The 19,628-nt window shown below is 38.7% G+C and overlaps 1 protein-coding gene across 3 annotated transcripts; it reads right to left on the bottom strand.

Moving 5' to 3' along the window:
• Positions 1–10,162: 10,162 nt before the first annotated feature.
• On the bottom strand, positions 10,163–19,531 carry Rit1 (Ras like without CAAX 1). Of its 3 annotated transcripts, none has more exons than XM_046422008.2 (6): positions 19,448–19,531; positions 18,812–18,959; positions 18,586–18,642; positions 15,108–15,181; positions 14,696–14,887; positions 10,163–12,767 (listed from the first exon to the last, which is right to left on the bottom strand). In XM_046422008.2, the coding sequence occupies exons 2-6, from the start codon at positions 18,915–18,917 to the stop codon at positions 12,537–12,539; spliced, it is 660 nt and encodes a 219-aa protein (XP_046277964.1). In that variant the 5' UTR covers positions 18,918–18,959; positions 19,448–19,531; the 3' UTR covers positions 10,163–12,536. The 3 variants fall into 3 exon arrangements, with proteins under 3 accessions (XP_046277964.1, XP_046277963.1, XP_046277962.1); XM_046422007.2 differs by having other exon boundaries at positions 19,410–19,526; XM_046422006.2 differs by having other exon boundaries at positions 19,371–19,521.
• Between the last annotated feature and the right edge of the window lie 97 nt (positions 19,532–19,628).

Raw genomic sequence — 19,628 nt, 5'->3', positions numbered from 1 at the left:
TGCTGAGGCCTTGCTAAATTGCCCAGTCTGTCCCCGAACTTAGAGATCCTCTTGTTTCAGTCTCTCAAATTGCTGGGATTTTAAGTGTGTGCCATCATGCTCAGTCCTAGTTCATATTTTATTTTATAATTAACACTTAAAATTATACATATTTATGATGTGCAGCACAGTGTTTCATAATATGTGCACATTGTGGAATGGCTAAATCAAACCAAATAGCATATATATAACACCTTGCATTACTTATGCACTAGTTATCATTTATTGGTGATGAGAACACATAAATTCTACTGTCAGCAATTTTCAAGTGTACAGTACATGGTTATTTAACTATAATCATGTTGTACATTAGATCTCTTGAACTTATTCTTCCTGTGATTTTATATACTTTAATCAACATCTTCCCAATATATATCCCTCATTGTTTTCTTTTTAATAATAATAGCAAAAAAAGCTAGGATTGAATTTTTTTTCAATACTGGGAATTGAATCCAGGGGTCTTCTATCACTGAGCTACATCCCCAGTACTTTTTTTTTTTAATATTTGTTTAGTTGTAGATGGACACAATATCTTTATTTGTTTATTTGCTTTTATGTGGTGTTAAGGATCGAACCCAGGGCCTCACACTTGCAAGGCAGCCGCTCTACCACTTAGCTACAGCTACAGCCCCAGTATTTTTTATTTTTTCTTCAAGATAGGTCTCACTAAGTTTCCCTGACCAGCCTGGAACTTGTGATCCTCCTGCCTCAGTTTCCCAAGTCTCTGAGATATTACAGGCATGTGCCACTGCCCTCAGCTATGGATTGAATATTTACCAATTTGGATATATTTTAATCATATAAAACTCATTTATATCTTATAATCCTGTTGGAAATATACTATTATTATTCCCATTTAACAGATGAGAATAATGAATTCCAAGAGGTTAAATAAATTGCTCCAAGTTCACATAGTCCATAAACAATGGAGTCTGAGGCAGTCAGACTCCAATTTCTGTATATTTCCACCATTGCTACTGGTGGAGATTTCAAAGACTCATAATATGTGCACATTGCAGAATGGCTAAATCAAGCTAATCAAAAACTCAGAGCCTGATGGGAACTAATGCAAATTAGATTGTGCTCATGATTTGATGCCAATGACCTCAAGAATGTTTTAGAGGATCAACTGCAATAGTATGAAGCTGAAAATTTTTATAATCAATGTTCACTCACATCAAATTGACCTCTTGTTGGACATTTTTGCAAGTTAATATTGGATTAGTGTTTACAGAGCAGTTGAAGTTGCTGCTTGTCCCTTATTCCTCTGCCTTTCCCATTGTAAGATCCAAATCTCTCATCAGATTTTTGCACTTTATAATTAGAGGTGCCCATAGAACAGAACTCCAAGAACTGTGTGCTTATTTCTATTCACTTGAATTTCCAGTGTCATCACAATGCCTGGCATGCAGCAGGGGCTCAATAAAGGCAGGAAGGCAGGGAACAAGGCCTTGTCTGGGAAGCGGAATTTAAGAAAACATGAAAAGATTTTTCCTCTTCTCTTTACTTATGAGTTGGAGTTTCAAAAGAAGGTTGGTCTAGGGCTGGGGCTGCAGTTCAGTGGTAGAGCAATTGCCTAGCATAAACACTACCCCTCTCTTCAAAAAAGAAGTTTTGGTCTAGAGTTGAATTTTTTTTTTTTAGCATTATTAGGGATTGAACCTAGGGGGCGCTCTACCACTGAGTCACATTTCCAGCCCTTTTTATTTTTTATTTTGAGACAGGGTCTCATTAAGTTGCCTAGGCTGGTCTTGAATTTGTGATCCTTCTGTCTCAGGCTCCCCAAGTATCTGGGATTACAATTGTGCAGCATTGCACCTAGTTTAGGGTTGAATTTGGGGTGGTTTTTTTTTTTTTTTTGTATTTCTTCTTTCTTTCTTTTCTTCTTCTTCTTTTTTTTAATGGTGCTGGAGATTGAACCCAGGGCCCTGTGCATTCGAGGCAGGCACTCTACCACCTGAGCTATAGCCCCAGCCTAGTGTTTTGGTATTGAGGATTAAACCCAGGCATGTTTTACCACTGATCTTCATCCTTAGTCTTTTTTAAAAATTTTTTTTAAATTTTTTTTTTATTTTTGAGACACTAAATTGATTTCACTAAATTGCTGGGATTACAGGCACGCTCCACAGGGCCTGGTTTAGAGTTGAGTTTTGATTTGGGGTCTTTGGTGGTGGTGGGCGTGTATTACCTGCAAGCAGGCTCATAGTCTTGTTTTTAAATCAAGTTTTGTATTTTATTTTTATTGTTTCTTTTTAATTATACACAACATTGGAATTCATTTTGAAGTAATCATAAAAGTATGGAATATAATTTGTTCTAATTCTTTCCCCGGCACTTCCCCTTTCCTTCCCTTCTTCCCCCCCCCCCCATTCCCTCTCCTGTACTCTACTGACCTTTCTTCTATTTATTTATCGTTTTATTTTAAATTAGTATCTTTGGATATACATGATGGTGAGATCACTGTGAGAGCCATATATGTACATAGGAAACTTAGGTCAGACTCATTCCACTGTCCTTTCCTTAGGCCATCCCTCCTCCCTCCTTCCCTCCCCTTTGATCTCCTTTGTCAACTCCACTGATCTAGTTTATTGCCTTTTTATTTTATTTATTTATTTTTAGTTGTAGTTGGACACAATACCTCTATTCATTTATTTTTATGTGGTGCTTAGGATCGAACCCAGGGCCTCGCTCGTGCTAGGTGATCACTCTACCTCTGAGCCACAATCCCAGCCTGGTATTTTATTGATTTTTATCTCCCCACCCTTATTTTAGATTAATTTCTGCATGTCAGAGAAAACATTTGACCATTGACTTTTTGAGACTGGCTTATTTTACTTAGCATGATAGTCTCCGGTTTCACCCATTTATTGGCAAATGCCCTAATGTCATTCTTCTTTATGGCTGAGTAACACCCCATTGTGTGTATATATACCACATTTTCTTTATTCATTCTTCTGTTGAAGGACTCTTAGGTTTCTTCCATAGCTTGGCTATTGTGAATTGTGCTGCTATAAATATTGATGTGCCTGCATCACAGTAGTATGTTAATTTTAAACCTTTTGGATATATACTGGGGAGAATAGCTAGGTCAAATGGTGGTTCATTTCCTAGTATGTTGAGGAATCTCTATACTGCTTTTCAGAGTGTTTGCACTAGCTGTGTGTGGTGGTTCATGCCTGTAATCCCAGCAGCTAGGGAGGCTGGAGCAGGAGGGTCTTGAATTCAAAAACAGCCTGAGCAACTTAACGAGACCCTGTTCCTAAATAAAAATTATTAAAAGGGCTGGGGAGGACTGGGGCTGTGGCTCAGTGGCAGAGCGCTTGCCTCGCATGTGTGAGGCACTGGGTTTGATCCTCAGAACCACATAAAAATAAATAAACAAATAAAGTTTTTTTTTTGTTTGTTTGTTTTGTTTTTTTAAGGCTGAGGATGTGGCTCAATGGTTAAGCACCCCGGGTCCAATCCCTGGTACAAAAAAAAAAAAAAAAAAGCAGAATGGTTTTGCACTAATTTGCAGTCCCACCAACAATGTATGAGCAGTACCCCCCTCCAACATCTTCACTAATGTTTGCTGCTGTTATTATTTTTTGGTGGTGCTGGGAATTGAACCCAGGGCTTGTGTATATGAGGCAAGCACTGAGCTATATCCCCAGCCCCCATGTTTGTTGTTATTATTTGTATTTTTTGCGGGGGTGGGGGTACTGGGGGATCAATCTCAGGTGTGCTTGACTACTAACCTACATCCCCAGCCCTTTTTATTTTTTGAGACAAGTTCTAACTAAGTTGCTGAGGATGGTTTTGAACTTACAATCCTCCTGCCTTAGTCTTCTGAGTTGTGGGGATTACAGGCGTGTGCCACTGCCTGCACCGTTTGTGTTTCTTCATTTTTTGTTTTTTGCCTTTTTTTTTTTTTTTTTTTTGGTACTAGGTATCAAACCCAAGGGTACTTAACCACTGAGCCATATCCTCCAGCCCTTTTTAAAAGTATTTTATTTAGAGACAGAGTCTCACCGAGTTGCTTAGGGCCTCACTAAATTGCTGAGGCTGGCCTTGAACTCTCGATCCTCCTGCCTCAGTGTCCTAAACCACTGGGATCACAGGCATGCATCATAGTGCCTGGCTGTATTTCCTCTTTTGAAAAGTATCTACTTAGTTCTTTTGCCCATTTATTGATTGGGTTCTTCTTATTTTTTTTTTTAAACAGCGTACAAGGCAAGTGCTCTACCACTGAGCTAAAACCCCAGTCCTGGGTTCTTATTATCATTATTATTTTGGTATTAACTTTTTTTAGTTCTTCGAATGTTCCGGATATTAACGCACTGAGGAGCAGGTGACAAGGATTTTCTCCCATTCCGTAGGCTTCAAATTATCTTGAATAATCTAAATTTGTAAGAGTGAAAGCTGGATTTGGTGCCTGCCCCCCATAATCTCACCTGTTCAGGAGGTTGAAGCAGGAAGAGGTCAAGTTCAAAGCCAACCTCAAAAACCTAGCAAGACCCTCACTAAAGTAGTGAGACCCTGTCTCAAAATTAAAAAAAAAAAAAAAACTGGCAATATAGCTTAGTGGTAAAGACCCCATGAGCTGAATTACAAGTACAAAATAATAATAATAATTATGTAGCCAGAATGTTCTGGATGAGCCTATAGAAGTACTTCTGACTGACTGGTTGGATGCACATACCTTCTAATCAGCAGAGATTTTGTTTGATTACACCGTTTATGAGCATATATTTGGACTCACCTTCATATTAACCTTAAGTTTCTCTGCCCCTCACCTGTGTGCTCCTCTTCAAAGAAATGAGGGAAAGAAAGCACTTGGTATGGGATGTTTCAGGAGCTACAGATGTTTTTCTGGCTCAGGGCAGATTGTAATAAACTCTATGGCAATAACCAGCTCTGGGAAGGGCAGGAAATGAGACATGTCCCCACCCCAGCAGCTTTGTTCAGAAAACTGGGTGACTTCATGATATGATCGTGTGTGCTGAGGAATGTATGTACTGAACCAGAAGAAGCTCATCAAGGCTTTTTTTTTTTTAATTTATTAGACAAAGCTAGAACATTTCAGTAATTTTGTCTTATGACCAATTCCTGTTTAAAGGTTGATTAGAGATTTCAGAATACCCCAACTATTAAGACCTAATGGTTCTTTGTTCTATCCAGTGATTTCCTTCATAACAAGATGTGAGTTTATTTATTTATTTTTTTTACTCGTCCCTGTCAGTCAAATCCCTTGTTTCACTGGGTGTGGCAGAGCATACCTATAATCCCAGCAGCTAGGGAGGCTGAGGCAGGAGGATTGCAAGTTCAAAGCCAGCCTTAGCAACTGAACGAGAGCCCATGTAAGTTAGTGAGGCCCTGTCTCAAAATAAAACATATGATGAGCTGGGGAGGTAGCTCAGTTGTTAAGCCCTCTGGGTTCAATCCCTGGTACCAAAAAAAAAAGGCAAGGGCAGAGGTCAGCAAAAGATCATAAGGATTGAACTACTTGAGTGGAAAACCTTGAAAGCTGGTCTGCAATGTTGTGCATGGTTCCCAAATACCTGCTTCTTCTGGGTCAGAAGAGCTACAGAGTTGTTTTATATTTCTCACTTCCTGTCTCTGGAAATTTCAATCTGATACTCAGATAGGATTCAGGAATCTATATTAAAACAAAAACCTCTCCAAATAAATCTGATTGCAGCCATGCAGCCATAACAAGATTAGGAGTCACCAGGCTGGATGGTGTTGAAGTGTCTACGGAACTCCTTGGAGGATTGTGTAAAGCCGTGTTAAGGTTGTAGTTAATTGATGTGGAAAATTTTAATAATTTAACCAGAATAGTGTATGATGGGGAATAGTTGAGTGAGCAATAACAAGGATGCTGTAACTGAGATCAAGTGAGGAAACAAGGGGTTTTTCAGGGGAGGGAGTGCTGGGGATTGAACACAGGGATACTTTCCAATGAGCTACATCTCCAGCCCGTTTTTTTTTTTTTTTTTTTTTTTTTTTTAATACCTGCTCTGTTGCTAAGGCTGGCTTTGAATTTTACATCAATCCTTTTACATCAACCTCCCACCTGTAATCCCAGGTGGGTTCCACTGAGCCCAGGTTGTCCTTACCTTTTTGAAAAACTATTTTTTTTTTTTTACTTGTAGATGGAACAATACCTTTATTTTATTTGTTTATTTTTATGTGGTGCTGGGGATCAAACCCAGAGCCTCAACATGCTCGGCAAGCGCTCTACCAATGAGCCGCAAACCCTGGCTTTACCCTTACCTTCTAATATCTAGATTCCTTCTCCCGGCTCCTATCAACTATGCTTATACTATTATTATTATTTTTTTTTAATGGTGGTAATGGGGATTGAACTTAGGGTGCTTTTCCTCTGAGCTACATTCCCAGCCCTTTTGATTTTTTGAGACAGGGTCTTGTGAAATTGCCCAGGCTGGCCTCAAACTTGTATCCTTCTGCCTCAGCCTCATGAATATCTGAGATTACATGTGTGCACCATGGTAACTGGCTTCTAATTTCCTACTCTAATTCATACTATTTCTAATTATTTGACAGAAATTCATGGTGAGGAGGAAAACAAAAATAATTTGTGCACTGAGATTGAATACTCTCAGATATTTTGAGGAATAGCCAATAATCTCTTGAATCAGAGAACAAGGACTTCCAATTACTTTCTTTTATGTTTATGCCACCTAAATTTCTGTTCTAGCTAAATCGATGAGATGTGGTAAGAACAATTCGAAAATAAATTTTAATTTGAAACTAAGTACAGGGTACAGTAGTGCACACCTGTAATCCCAGTGACTCCAGAGGCTAAGGCAGGAAAGTGGCAAATTTAAGACCAGTCTGGGCAATTAAGACCCTGCCTCAAAAAAAAGTCTGGGCTTGGTGGCACACACCTGTAATCTCAGTGACTCAGGAGGCTCAGGCAGGAAAATTCAAAGTTTGTTCCAGGCCAACCTCAGCAACTTAGCAAGACCCTGTCTCAAAATAAAAAATAAAAAGGGCTAACGATGTTGTTCAATGTAGAGTTTCCCTGTGTAAAATCCCCAGTACTAGGGGAAAAAAAAAATGCTAGTGATATACCTTAGTGGTAGAGAGAGTACCCTTTGGGTTTATTCCCCAATACGAAAAAAAAAAAAAAAAAAGAAAGAAAAGAAATGAAGATAGAAAGGAAGGAGAGAGGGAGAGAAGGAGGTCAAAGTTAACAAGGACAACTAAAAAGTAAGATTTCAGCTGGGCATGGTGGTACATGTCTGTCATCTCAGCTACTCAGGAAACTGAGGCAGGAGGATTGCAAGTTTGAGGTCAACCTTGGCAATTTGGTGAAACTATCTCAAATAAAAAGTGTTTGGGGGAGCTGTGGCTGTGGCTCAGGGGTAGCGCACTTGCCTGGCATGTGTGAGGCACTGGGTTTGATTCTTAGCACCACGTATGAATAAAATAAAGGTCTATCAACAACTATAAAAAATATTTTTAAAAAAAGTGCTGGGGTTGTGGCTCAGCGGTAGAGTGCTCGGGTCAGTGCTCGCTAAGCATGTGCAAGGCTCTGGGTTTGATCCTTAGTACCACATAAAAATAAATAAATGTATTGTGTTCAACTACAACTAAAAAATATATATTTTAAAAATAGATTTATTTATTTACTTATTTACTTATTTATTTATTTATTTTTATGTGGTGCCGAGGATTGAACCCAGTGCCTCACACATGCAAGGCAAGTGCTTTACCACTGAGCCACAAACACAGCCCCAAAATAAATATTTAAAAAAAAAAAGCATTTGGGATGCAGTTATTTTGCTTGCCTAGCATCCACAAAGCCCTGGGTTTAATTCCCAGAATCACCAAAATAAATAAATAAATAAATAAATAATAATAATAATGATTTCTTTTTTTTTTTTTTGATTTTTTAAAATTGCTTTTATTTTCCTGTTAAATTTCTTTTTTTTTTTTAATTTTTTATTGTTGGTAGTAATAATGATTTCAAAATCTATGTCTTACCTTTCTCAAGATTGGGTTTAGAAAACTTGTAACACCAACAATTATTTATAAAGTGTTTATCAAATTTATAAAAAAAATTCAGATTAATCTCTCCAATTTCCTTCTTTCTTCCATTAGCTCCTAAGGAGTTGGGGTCCTTTTATCTGCCATGGACCTTACTAATTCCTTCCTCTTCTGAAGTCTCATAATATTCTCAGTTTGGAGCATATAAGTTCCTATACTATAACCTACTACACCTTAAGATTGGTTTTAGGGCTGGGGTGTAGTCTGTCGCAGTCAATCAGAGTCAGTTACCTAGCATGCTTAAGGTCCTCAGTTCACCTGAGCCCCAGTACTACAGAAAGGGTAGGGTAGGAGGAAGGGAAGAAGATTGATGGTATATGCAATATTTGAACCCAAGGCCTCATGCATGCTAGGCAAGTGCTCTACCACTGAGCTAGCCCTGTGTATGCAAATTTTATCTAAACTCCAGAGTGAAGATAGTATTTTATATTCCTTTGAATCCTACTATGCTTCATGCTTACAGAAGAGGCACTTGGGCTGAACTTCATTACCTATGCTAACAGAGATTACATTAAAAAATGGAAGGCCCTTTCTCCATTACCCTTGTTTCAGTGGTAGCCAACATTGACTCATTCATGAGTTCATGGACATTTGGGCTATCATTCAAAATATTCCATCACTCATAAAATGTTAAATAATGAGTAAACAAATATATTTCTTCAATGTCCAAACTAGGTCATGTTGGTTACCAACACTAGTACCTATTTAAAATAGTGGAGATAAAAGCAAAGACTTTCATATAAGCTCAGTGCAGTAGTGCATGCCTGTAACCCCAGCAACTAGGGAGGCTGAAGCAGGAGGATCACCAAATTCAAGACCAGCCTCAGCAATTTAGCAAAGCCTTAAGCAATATAGTGACACCTGTCTCAAAATAAATAAAAAAGAACCTGGTGAGGTGGTACACACCTGTAATCCCAGTGACTCAGGAGGCTGAGGCAGGAGGATCACCAAGTTAAAGGCCAGCCTCAGCAATTTAGCAAGCCCCTAAGCAACTTAGAAAGACACTGTTTCAATACAAAAGATTAAAAAAAAAAAAAAAAAAAAAAAAAGAGCTGGGGATGTGGCTTATCAAGTGCCCCTGGGTTCAATCCCTGTTATCTAAATAAATAAGTAAAAGATGGGGGTTATATCTTAGCGACAAAGCACACAGTGGTTTAATCTCCAGTACAAAAAAAAAGTTATTCTCATTCTCGCACATCTTAGTTTATACATATTTGAAACAACTGCATAATCTTCAATTAGGAGGCAAATGTACTATAGTTTTCCATTTGTGTTTTCCTATCTCCTCACAAAGGAGTAATCTCTGAATCAATACTCACTAGCAGTTGACCGTATGTTATAGGCACTCAAATATTTTTGAATAATGGAATCAACCCAAATGCCCATGAACACATGAATGAATCAAGAATGAAATAATGACATTTGCCGGTAAGTGGATGAAAATGGAGAACTTCATGCTAAGTGAAATAAGCCAAATTCAGAAAATCAAGGGTAAAATGTTTTCTGTCCTATGTGGAAGCTACAGCAGAATGAGGGAAAGTTGGTGTGTGGGGGGGATTTCAGATAGCATAAACTGAATGGGAAGATCAGTGTAGTAGAAAGTGGAGAACAAGAGGGAGGAGGGGGAAAGGGCAGAAATACGTAATGTATTTAACAAAATCAATATAATCATTTTTAATTTTATTTACTTATCTGGTACCAGGGATCGAACCCAGGGTGCTTAACCACTGAACTACATCCCCAGTTCTTTTTATATTTTATTTAGAGATAGGGTCTTGCTAAGTTGCTGAGGATGGCTTTGAACTCGTGATCCTCCTGCCTCCGCCTCCTGATTGCAGGCATGTACTACTGCACCTGGCTATATATATTTTTTTGAGTCAGCGTCTATCTGAATTGCTCAGAGCTTTCTCAAATTGCTGAGGCTGTTCTACAACTTGCAATCCTCCTACCTCAGCCTTCCAAGTTTCTGGGATTACAGACATGCTATATTTTTTCCTTAAAATGAGCTTTCTATAATGATTCCAAATATTTCTACCCACTCATATAAGTAAAAGAAAAGCCCAACAAATTCTTTGAGTTTTGTATTGTCATACAAATTGTCTTCATATACAAGTGCATAAATGAAAAACTTCCCCCAAAACATCATAGTAGATGAAATTTTGCTAATATATCACAAAGTTAAAACATGTCCCTTTCTGAATTCTAACCAGCTAATTTTAGACATGAGTTTCTGAATCTTTTAATTTACTGACCTGATATGGACATGAACTGTTCCAGTGCCTTTAAATGTGTCCCTGAATTTTTCTCTCTTCAAAGTTCCAGGCAGTAATTAATCTTAATGCCCTTGAATTGGATAAAGCTGATTATTTAGAGCTCATAAATTATCTACACTATATGACCACTAAGAAAAGAGATATGACTTACACATATTAGACCCCTCAAACTATCTAGCACCATGAATGAACAGAATTCTCAGTACTAATTAAGCGACTAGTTTATCCAGGAATCAAATATGTGTCAGTAATAAGTCTTAAAAACACTAATCTTATTTTTTGCATATGCAATACAAATTTCCTTCAGTCTTACAGATTTCCTGGCAACACTCTACATTGCAATTATATAACTGTCATTTTCTTGCTTAATGCTAATAATTCCCTAGTTCATTAGTAATGAGAAACTAAGGCATTAAACTTAAAAGGCTCTAAGTTAGTTTAAATGTGGTAAAATACTGTAATAGAATTGCACTGTATTTCTACTTCCATGCTTCTCCAAAGTGCAATGGTTCCCGTGAGATTTTTGTTCTGTGCAGACTCAAATTTTGGGTCTTTCATTTTTAGATGGCTGAGTATCATAAAGCATGATTTATTTGGTAGCAAAAACGTTTTCAGGAGTTTCAAAAAAAACCACTACTCAGAGCTAAAAAATGTCAGAACTTTTCTTTAAATCTAGACCATAAACAGTTAGTTTATAAAGAAAAACATAACAACCCTGTCGTCCTGCTTCTAACAACAACAGAAAACAGTAGGTTGAGCTTTCAAAGAGGTGCTACACAAAATCATCCTCTGAGAGTGACACAAATAGTGCTTCAATGACGTTGAATACTCAACATGTGACTCATTCCTCTTAGCACTTTTGCATTTACTCTCCACAGGTCTATTTGGATAGCAAAATGATTCTGATCCTCAAAAGAGAAGTTACCAGCAATATTTAAAGCAATTTCTTTCTAGGACTATAGTTTCTCAACTACATATATGGAGAAAAGTGGTTAGGCCAAACTGTCAAGGCTCAGACAACCCTGAGGTGAACTTAGTAAGTCTTCTTAAGGAAATCTTAGGATTACAAACCCAATGTACAAATATTAAAGCTTTATGACTGACCCATTAAACAGAAAAACCACAGACTTTCTTTGAGTAAAGTCTAGTGACTGTTGATGTCAAGGAGGCCACATGATTTTACTCCAACTTTTGAAAATAAAGTCAGTTTAACAAAGGGCTTAAAAATCATTTTGCCAGGTCTTGCTCTTCCAAAGAGTACAAGAAAGATAAGGGAAAGTACTAGGAAACAATGTCTTAGTGTGTGTAACTGTGGAGAAAAAATAAATTTGTACAAGGCAATGGCTGTCCCAACGAAGGACAAACAAAAGTTTAGCAATCCAGTGTTTACCTTTGAAGGTAAAGAAAGGCAAAACCCTGAAAAGAACTTAAGAACCTCCAAGGAGAAATTTCTATTACCTTTCATATGCTTCTGTCTATTCTTACCCCTCCCAGTGTCTGGACCAAAGGTGCACTTCTCAGAAAAGCCAGGCTTGTACTGGGAACAATGTTCTGACCCTACCTTTTTCTAGCCAACTTCCTGCAAGCATCTGATCTGATTTACCCAAATCTCATCACTCCATAATCTGAATAGATGTCAGCTCCACAGCTATTTGCTGAACTTTAGCACTGATCTCTTTAGCACTGATTTCCCTGTATGATTTTTATTCTGTGACATGGAAGCTCAGTATGAATAGATGAGACTGAGGTCCTTCTCTGGGACAGTCCCAAGAAACTGAAGTTAAAGGATGATTGGGGAGTGTACAGCACATTCCTCTTGCGAAATCATCAAACACACATGGTATACATATTCTCCCAGGATATAAAAAATTTACATTAATTAATTAACATCAGCAAAATAACCCAAAACAATGGTAGATCAAATTCTAATGTGACAATGTAAAAGCAGACAGTGCGTCACTGGGTTAATAAATCAGAATCAACTAAGAAACAATACTTTAAATACCACATTATTGAAAACTCCTAGTAGGCACGTCCCCCTCATCAGTTACTTTTAAAATAATGGTCATAACAGGAGAAAGAGCAAGCACCATGCTTACTACTGCAGGTTACTGGACTGCTTCGATCAAGCACTGCAGTTCACAGATAAAAACACTTCACATCTTCCCTTCAAGTTACTGAATCTTTCTTCTTCCGGAATGGGGATTTTAGCCTCTTCCATACACTGCTTTTGGGTTTGGATTTTTTCTCCATAGCCAGCACTGCCTCCTTCTCTTTCTTCCGTATCTCCCGTACAAGTGCATGGAAGACATCATCGATGTAATAGCGGTATGCGGCCGAAGTCTCAAAAAAAGGACAGCTGAACTCCCGGGCCAGAGCCAATCCTTCTTCCTTGGTGACCTTTAAAAGTGCAAACACGAGCAAATTTAGAGGGCTAACAGAAAAACCATTACAACTGTATAAAAGTAAATAGGCGGGGCTGGAATTGTGGCTCAGTGGCAGAGCACTTGCTTGGCATGTGTCAGGCCTTGGGTTCGATCCTTAGCACTACATATAAATATGTAAATAAAATAAAAAAGATCCATTTACACCTTAAAAAAAAAAAAGTAAATAGGCAACCTTAACAGGAGGAGAACATCTCAACTCTGAAGGTATGCAGACAGAATCCAGGCACTTTTATAATTTGGGGGGACTAAATTACATGGCTTTTTCTGCCTTAAAATTATATGGTTCTATTTCTAATCTTTTTTCAAGATAACTTTTAAGAACAGATTACTAAATTGATATGGACATCAATATGCAAGACTAATTTTCTCCACACTTTCCATTTTAAGAAAGAAAAGCAGAAACAAAAGAGATATATACTTAAACTATAATACTGAAAATTTTGAGGAACCCCAAATCAATATATCCAATTCTGGATAGGCCATAATTTCTCCTACTTTTGGGCAGTAAGACTGTTTCTGATTTTCTGCTACCATAAATAGCCTGGCAATGAACACTTTGCATATAAACTCTTGAACAGATTTTTCTAAGGCTTAACAGAGAAGCATTACAAATTGACCCAGGTGTAGAGGATAGGAAAGGTAGCAGAATACAACAGTTACTAATAGGGCATTATGTAAAAATGTGGATGTGTAACCGATGTGATTCTGCAATCTGTATTTGGGGTAAAATTGGGAGTTCATAACCAACTTGAATCTAATGTATGAAATATGATATGTGAAGAGCTTTATAATGTTTTGAACAACCAATAAAAAAAAAATTAAAAAAACAAACAAACAAACAAAAAAAAAAACAAATTGACCCAGGTGTAGTAGTGCATGCCTGTAATCCCAGCCACTATGGAGGCTGAGGCAGGATTGCAAGTTTGAGGTCAGCCTCAGCAATGTATCTCAAAGTAAATAAAAAGGGCTGAGGATAGAGCTCAGTGGTAGAGCCACACCTGGGTTTAATCTCCAGTTACCAATAAAAATAAATAAATAAATGAAAGAACAGAAATATTACAAATTTAACAACTGTCAAAATACTTTCAAAAGATTTGTATCATTCATTGCTTTCACTAGTAGTCATGAATGTTTTACTATATTTTCAACCTCTACCACAACCAGCAATTTTAAATATTATCATTAACTTGAAAGTTATCACTTTTTTTTCTTTTTTTTAATGGTATAGGGAATTCAATCCAGGGGCACTTAACCACTGATCCACATCCCCAGCCCTTTTTAAGTTTTTATTTTGAGAAGGGGTCTCACCAGGTAGGCCTCACTAAGTAGCTGAGGCTGGCCTTGAACTTGTGATCCTCCCGCCTCAGTTCCTGAGTTGCTGGATCACAGATGTGTGCCACCACACCTATACTGTTTAAACAGATTTATTTCTGAAGTTTTAGTCAATGATCATTCCACGACCTTTTATTTGATGGATATTCTATTCTATTCTGATCATAACCCTGTGGCTTCCTGTAAACTGAGTCCCCAATCCAGATTTTATCCATAATATTTTTTTTAAATTTTTTTTTTGAGAGAGAGGGAGAGATTTTTTTTTAATATTTATTTTTCAGTTTTTGATGAACACAACATTTTTATTTTTATGTGGTGCTAAGGATCGAACTCAGAGCCCCCCCGCATGCTAGGCGAGCGCGTTACTGCTTGAGCCACATCCCCAGCCCTTTTATCCATAATATTAGCAAATAGATACAGCAAAATTTTCAAGGTTAGGGAGAAGCTAATTTTGATTTTTTTATTTTAAGGCAAAGAAATCTGTAAACCAAGAAACATAAATGACTTATTCTACAAGATGTTAGACAACATTTTCTTCTCTTTCCTCACCTGTCTTAGTTGTTTTAGGTCAGACTTGTTTCCCACAAGAACCACAGGTGTATCATCAGTACGTCGAACTCGATAGATGAGCTGTTTGAACTCCCGAACTTCATGGAAACTTCGGCGATCAGTGATAGAATAACAAATGATAAACCCTTCTCCTGCCCTCATATACTGATCCCGCATGGCTGTAAACTCTGCCTAAAGAAACACATAGATCAATAATGTATTGATGTAACCTAGATCTATATACACTAGCTATTTATTTCAGTTTAAAGAAGAGGTAAGTCGATTACCTGCTATCCTGAGTCAGAGTGCATGAAAAATTAAGAGAGATAAACTAGTGATCTCTGCATAAGCCTTCCCCTCCCAATTACTAGAGTAAAACAGCCTTTACTCATAGCTTTCTGGGATTTAATACCTGTCCAGCTGTATCCAAAATGTCCAGATTGGCAGGCTCATCATCAATACGGATTCGGATTTTATAAGCGTCTTCTACAGGAAGGAAGAAAGGTGTACTATAAATCCATACACACAGAATGAAGTGTCTATTTTAAAATTCATGAAGATACTGAAGTTGATTCCACCCCCCCCTCCCTTTTTTTGTACTAGGGACTACACCCAGAGGAGCAGGGCATATCCCCAGTCCTTTTCATTTTGAGACAGGGTCTTGCTAACTTGCTGAAGCTGGCCTTGAATTTGTGATCCTTCTGCCTTAGCCTCCCAGGTCACCACACAACCTCTAAACTTTTTTTTTTTTTTAAGCTTACCACTGAGCTATATTCCTAGGCCTTTTATTTTAAGACAGGGTCTTGCTAAGTTGCTAAGGCTGACCTTGAATTTGAGATTCTCCTGTTTCAGCCTTCGGAGTCACTGTGATTACAGACATGTGCCACTGTACCGAGCTCTTTGTATTAATAGTATAGATAAAAGAGAAACCATAACTTACTTTACTACACTTTCTAAATAATCCATATTGTCACAATTCTTCCCTTATGTAAGACATTTTATTTTATGCTTATTACTATTATTATTATTATTTTAAGGAGATGGGGTCTTATTTGATCCCAGGAGACTGGCTTCAGTCTCCTGGGATCAAATAATCCTCATGTCTCAGCCTCCTGAGTAGCTCTACTCATGCAGGCTAGTGCACCTGGTTTCTTTAAGGTATGTTATTTTAGTAACCTTGGAAATCATAGAAAAGAAGAATAAAAAACCCACTCAAGGATTGGGGTTGGGATTGTGAGGCACTAGCATCAATTCTCAACACTGCATATAAATAAATAAATAAACTATCAACAACTTAAAAAAAAAAAAAAACCCTCTCAATATTTTCATACCTCAAAACAACTGCTATTTATATCCCAATATATTTCCTTTTAATATTTTTTTCTTGAATCCCTATTTCTGACCTTTTAATATTTTTTCTTGAATCCCTATTTCAGAGATGAAGAGCCTATTAAATCAGTGTTTCTCAAACCACAAGTCATGGTCCTTTAGTATTAGTAAGTTGTGGCATAAACCTAATGGGGGAAGCCAACATTAAAATAGATAAGCAAAGACTTTATGGGTGTGGTAGCACGTGCCTACAATCCCAGCAACTATGGAGGCTTAGAGTACAAGCTTGAGACCTTGTCTCAAAAAATAAAAAGGAGGGGCTGGGGTTGTAGCTCAGAGGTAGAGTGCTGGCCTGGCATATGTGAGGCACTGGGTTCGATCCTCAGCACCACATAAGGTAAAATAAAGACACTGTGTCAGCCCATAATTAAAAAGTAAATATTAAAATAATAATAATAATAATAATAATAATAATAATAGAGGGCTGGGGATAGCTCAGTTGGTAGAGTGCCTGCCTCATATGCACAAGGCCCTGGGTTCAATCCTCAGCACAACAAAAAAGAAAAATAAAATAACAAGGAGTGGTGATGGATGGGGCTGGTGTTGTGGCTCATGGTAGGGTGCTTCCCTAGCACGTGTGAGGCACTAGGTTCAATTCTCAGCACCATATAAAAGATAAATAAAGGTATTGTGTCCACCTACAACTGGGGGGGGGGGGGGACTTGGGATGTGGTTAAGTACTTGGTTAAGTACCCATGGGTTCAATCCACAGTACCGCCAAAACCAAAAATAGAGACGCAAAAGCTTAAATAAGAGACAAAATCCTAGAGAACATTATATTTAGAAAGGTAAGCAAAATTTCATGATATTTTAATTTGCTACAAACATACCTGCATATGTATAATAAGTATCCATCAGCAAAATATATTCATACTTATATTTTTGTATCAGTTACAATGTAAAGTTTTTCTTCTTATAGTTTGTAGCCAAAGTTTAAAACAAAATGTAAACTGGGTGAGAACGGACACCATATCTTTTTGTTTGCCACTGTACCCCAGGGCCTACCCCAGTTCCTGGCTCATAACAGCAACCCAAGAAACCTAAGTAGCTGCTGTTGAATTAGACAGCGTCATTAGATAATGGGAAAAAATATTCACTAATATCAAAAAGTACTTCATGTGGCTAGGGACGTAGTTCTATGGCAGACCATTTAATTTTAGCAACTGTAAGGCTCTGAGTGTGATCCCCAACACCAAAATAGATAGATAGATAGATAGATAGATAGATAGATAGATCTGGTATAGTACCTGAAAAACAAAAACTGTTTCTATTTTTCCCAAATCCACAGAAGTACCTATTGTATAAAATGACCACATCCAAAGCTGGGCTACCACTGAACACTCTTTTTGGCTTTATGGAAAACAGCAGCAGGGGCCTGACCTGATGGAAAGTCTTTCTAGAGACCCAGTATCATGGCAAAGTGCCACATACTGAAAATAACAGTGGTAAGGCCGCCTTTCTGTGTCCTCCCTCACCTTTACTTATTTATACTAAGATATAATCCCTTAGAATTAAACCTGCTTCCTTAAGGTTTAGGGATGACACTAGTGTTCTTAGTCTTAGGAGAAAAGAACAATTAAAACTAAAAAGGCAAAACAAACAAAATGACTTTTTTTACTCTATCAGCATTCTGACAATAACAGAGTTAAAAACTACAAATGACAGGGAAAACGATACCACTGTATAATGAACTTCAGGTATAAGGAAGTAAATGAAAGGCTTCAAGTGGAATAAGTCCAGGCCGTACATGCCTGGGTTGTAAGAGTTCAGGAGGCTGGCTCTACTTGTTTTTCTGCTTCCTTTTGTGGAAGTTCAAACCAGCTGACTCATACTTACAGTCAGTTTCAAGTCAGACCCTTAGAGAAGTGATAGTAAGTAAGTGGCCTTTAAGTTTTGCCTTTAGTCTAACCATACAGCACACCAACCAAAAAAAAAACATGACAAAGAAAGTTGTCCCATTAATACTCAGCTTAATTCAGAGACTAAAGAAGGCTTATGTTTAAAAATCTAGAAAAAAAGAACTATTCAATTGTTTACCAACCACTATTATATCCTTGTTTCTAAATAAATCTGAATTAGATGATGAAAAAGGCTCAAAATATAAGTAGAAATTTAACAATATTTCATGGGTTTTTTTCCTCAGGTTAATATGCTCTTTCTGGTATTGGACCAAATAAACATGTTTGAAAGGTTTGTTTCTGCAAAGAAAAACTGAGCATTTATTATTAATTGTTTTTTAAAATTGACATTTACCAAACATTTAACAAGATACCCCACCCCCGTTTTTTGTACTGGGGATTGAACTCAGGGGCAGTTGACCATGATCCACAAACCCAGACCTTTTTATTTTTATTTTGAGAGTTGCTGAGGTTGGTCTTGAATTTGCAATCCTCCCATGTCAGCCTCCCAAGTGGTTGGGCCTACAAGTTGGCACCACCACTTCTGGCTCTAAGATACTTTTACAAGGTGTATTTGGAAACCGAAGAGAGAATCTGACTTACCAATGGTGGGGTCATGATCTTCTGGGAATCTGTGGCTGATGAACTGCATGGTCATGGCTTCAAAACAAGAAATGAAAGTTAAAATCCTCACCAAGGTGACCCACAGAAAGGATTGAAAGTATCAACATTGCACAACAAATAGCCAGTAACCCCACTGGCTTGGGTAGAGGTCATTTATTTGAAGTTCCTGTTCATCCTTACATATAAAATGGAAAATGTCACCTACCACTCTTCCCCACACCACCAGCACCCAGCATCACTAATTTGTACTCCCGTGAGAGCCCTGCAGGGTTGCTACAGCAGCTACCAACAGGGCGAGTTCCAGAATCCATTGTCCTTTTGGGAAATCCTGGGCAGCCTCACGGAAAAGCCACCTAGAAGGAAAGCAAAAGATATCTAATGCAGGGTGGACACGCCGTGCCAACGGTCCCGAAGTGCCCTACTTTCCCAGACATATTATGGCCTATTGCTCCTAACACCTCAGAAACCTTTCTGGGGCCCCAAGAAGCCCCACATCCTCACTCTCTCTCCGAGATGCTACCCTCGTATGACACATCACCGGTTTCCCCACTTACTTCTCCCACAAAGAAAAAGAGACAAAGAAATTTACAATCTTTTCAGAACGGGGCACCAAGACAAGAAAGGGAGCCAAATGGGAAGCCTGGGGTCTGGGGACCAAACGCAGGCTGCTGCTGGGCTGCAGGGGCTCGCTCCACCGTGGCGCGAGGTTCCGCCCCCTCCCCGTTCCCGGCCCCACCGTTCCCCAGGCCCTGGCGCCCCGTCACCTCCGGCCGCTGGGCCCTGCGGTCAGGCTGGGCACCTACCAGGTGCTCCTTCGCTGGCGGGAGGATCGGGCACTGACCTGTGACCCCCTCCCGCAGCCGGGTAAGATGGCGCCACCGGCACTGCGTCCCCACGGGAGGGGCAGGGCCGCCCCGTGACGCCTGCGGGTGCCCCGCCCTCGCGGGGCGGGACATCGCCCCTTCCAGGTCCCCAAACCTAGTTCCGCAACGGGCCACAAAGGCCCACTGGTCACGTACTAG

The sequence above is a fragment of the Marmota monax genome, unplaced genomic scaffold, assembly GCF_021218885.2.
Source record: "Marmota monax isolate L192 unplaced genomic scaffold, Marmota_monax_Labrador192_F-V1.1 WCK01_AAM20220418_F8-fsc00108, whole genome shotgun sequence".
Taxonomy (NCBI): Eukaryota; Metazoa; Chordata; class Mammalia; order Rodentia; family Sciuridae; genus Marmota; species Marmota monax.
Note: the sequence above shows the minus strand (reverse complement) of the source record. Positions and strands in the feature narration are given on the sequence as shown.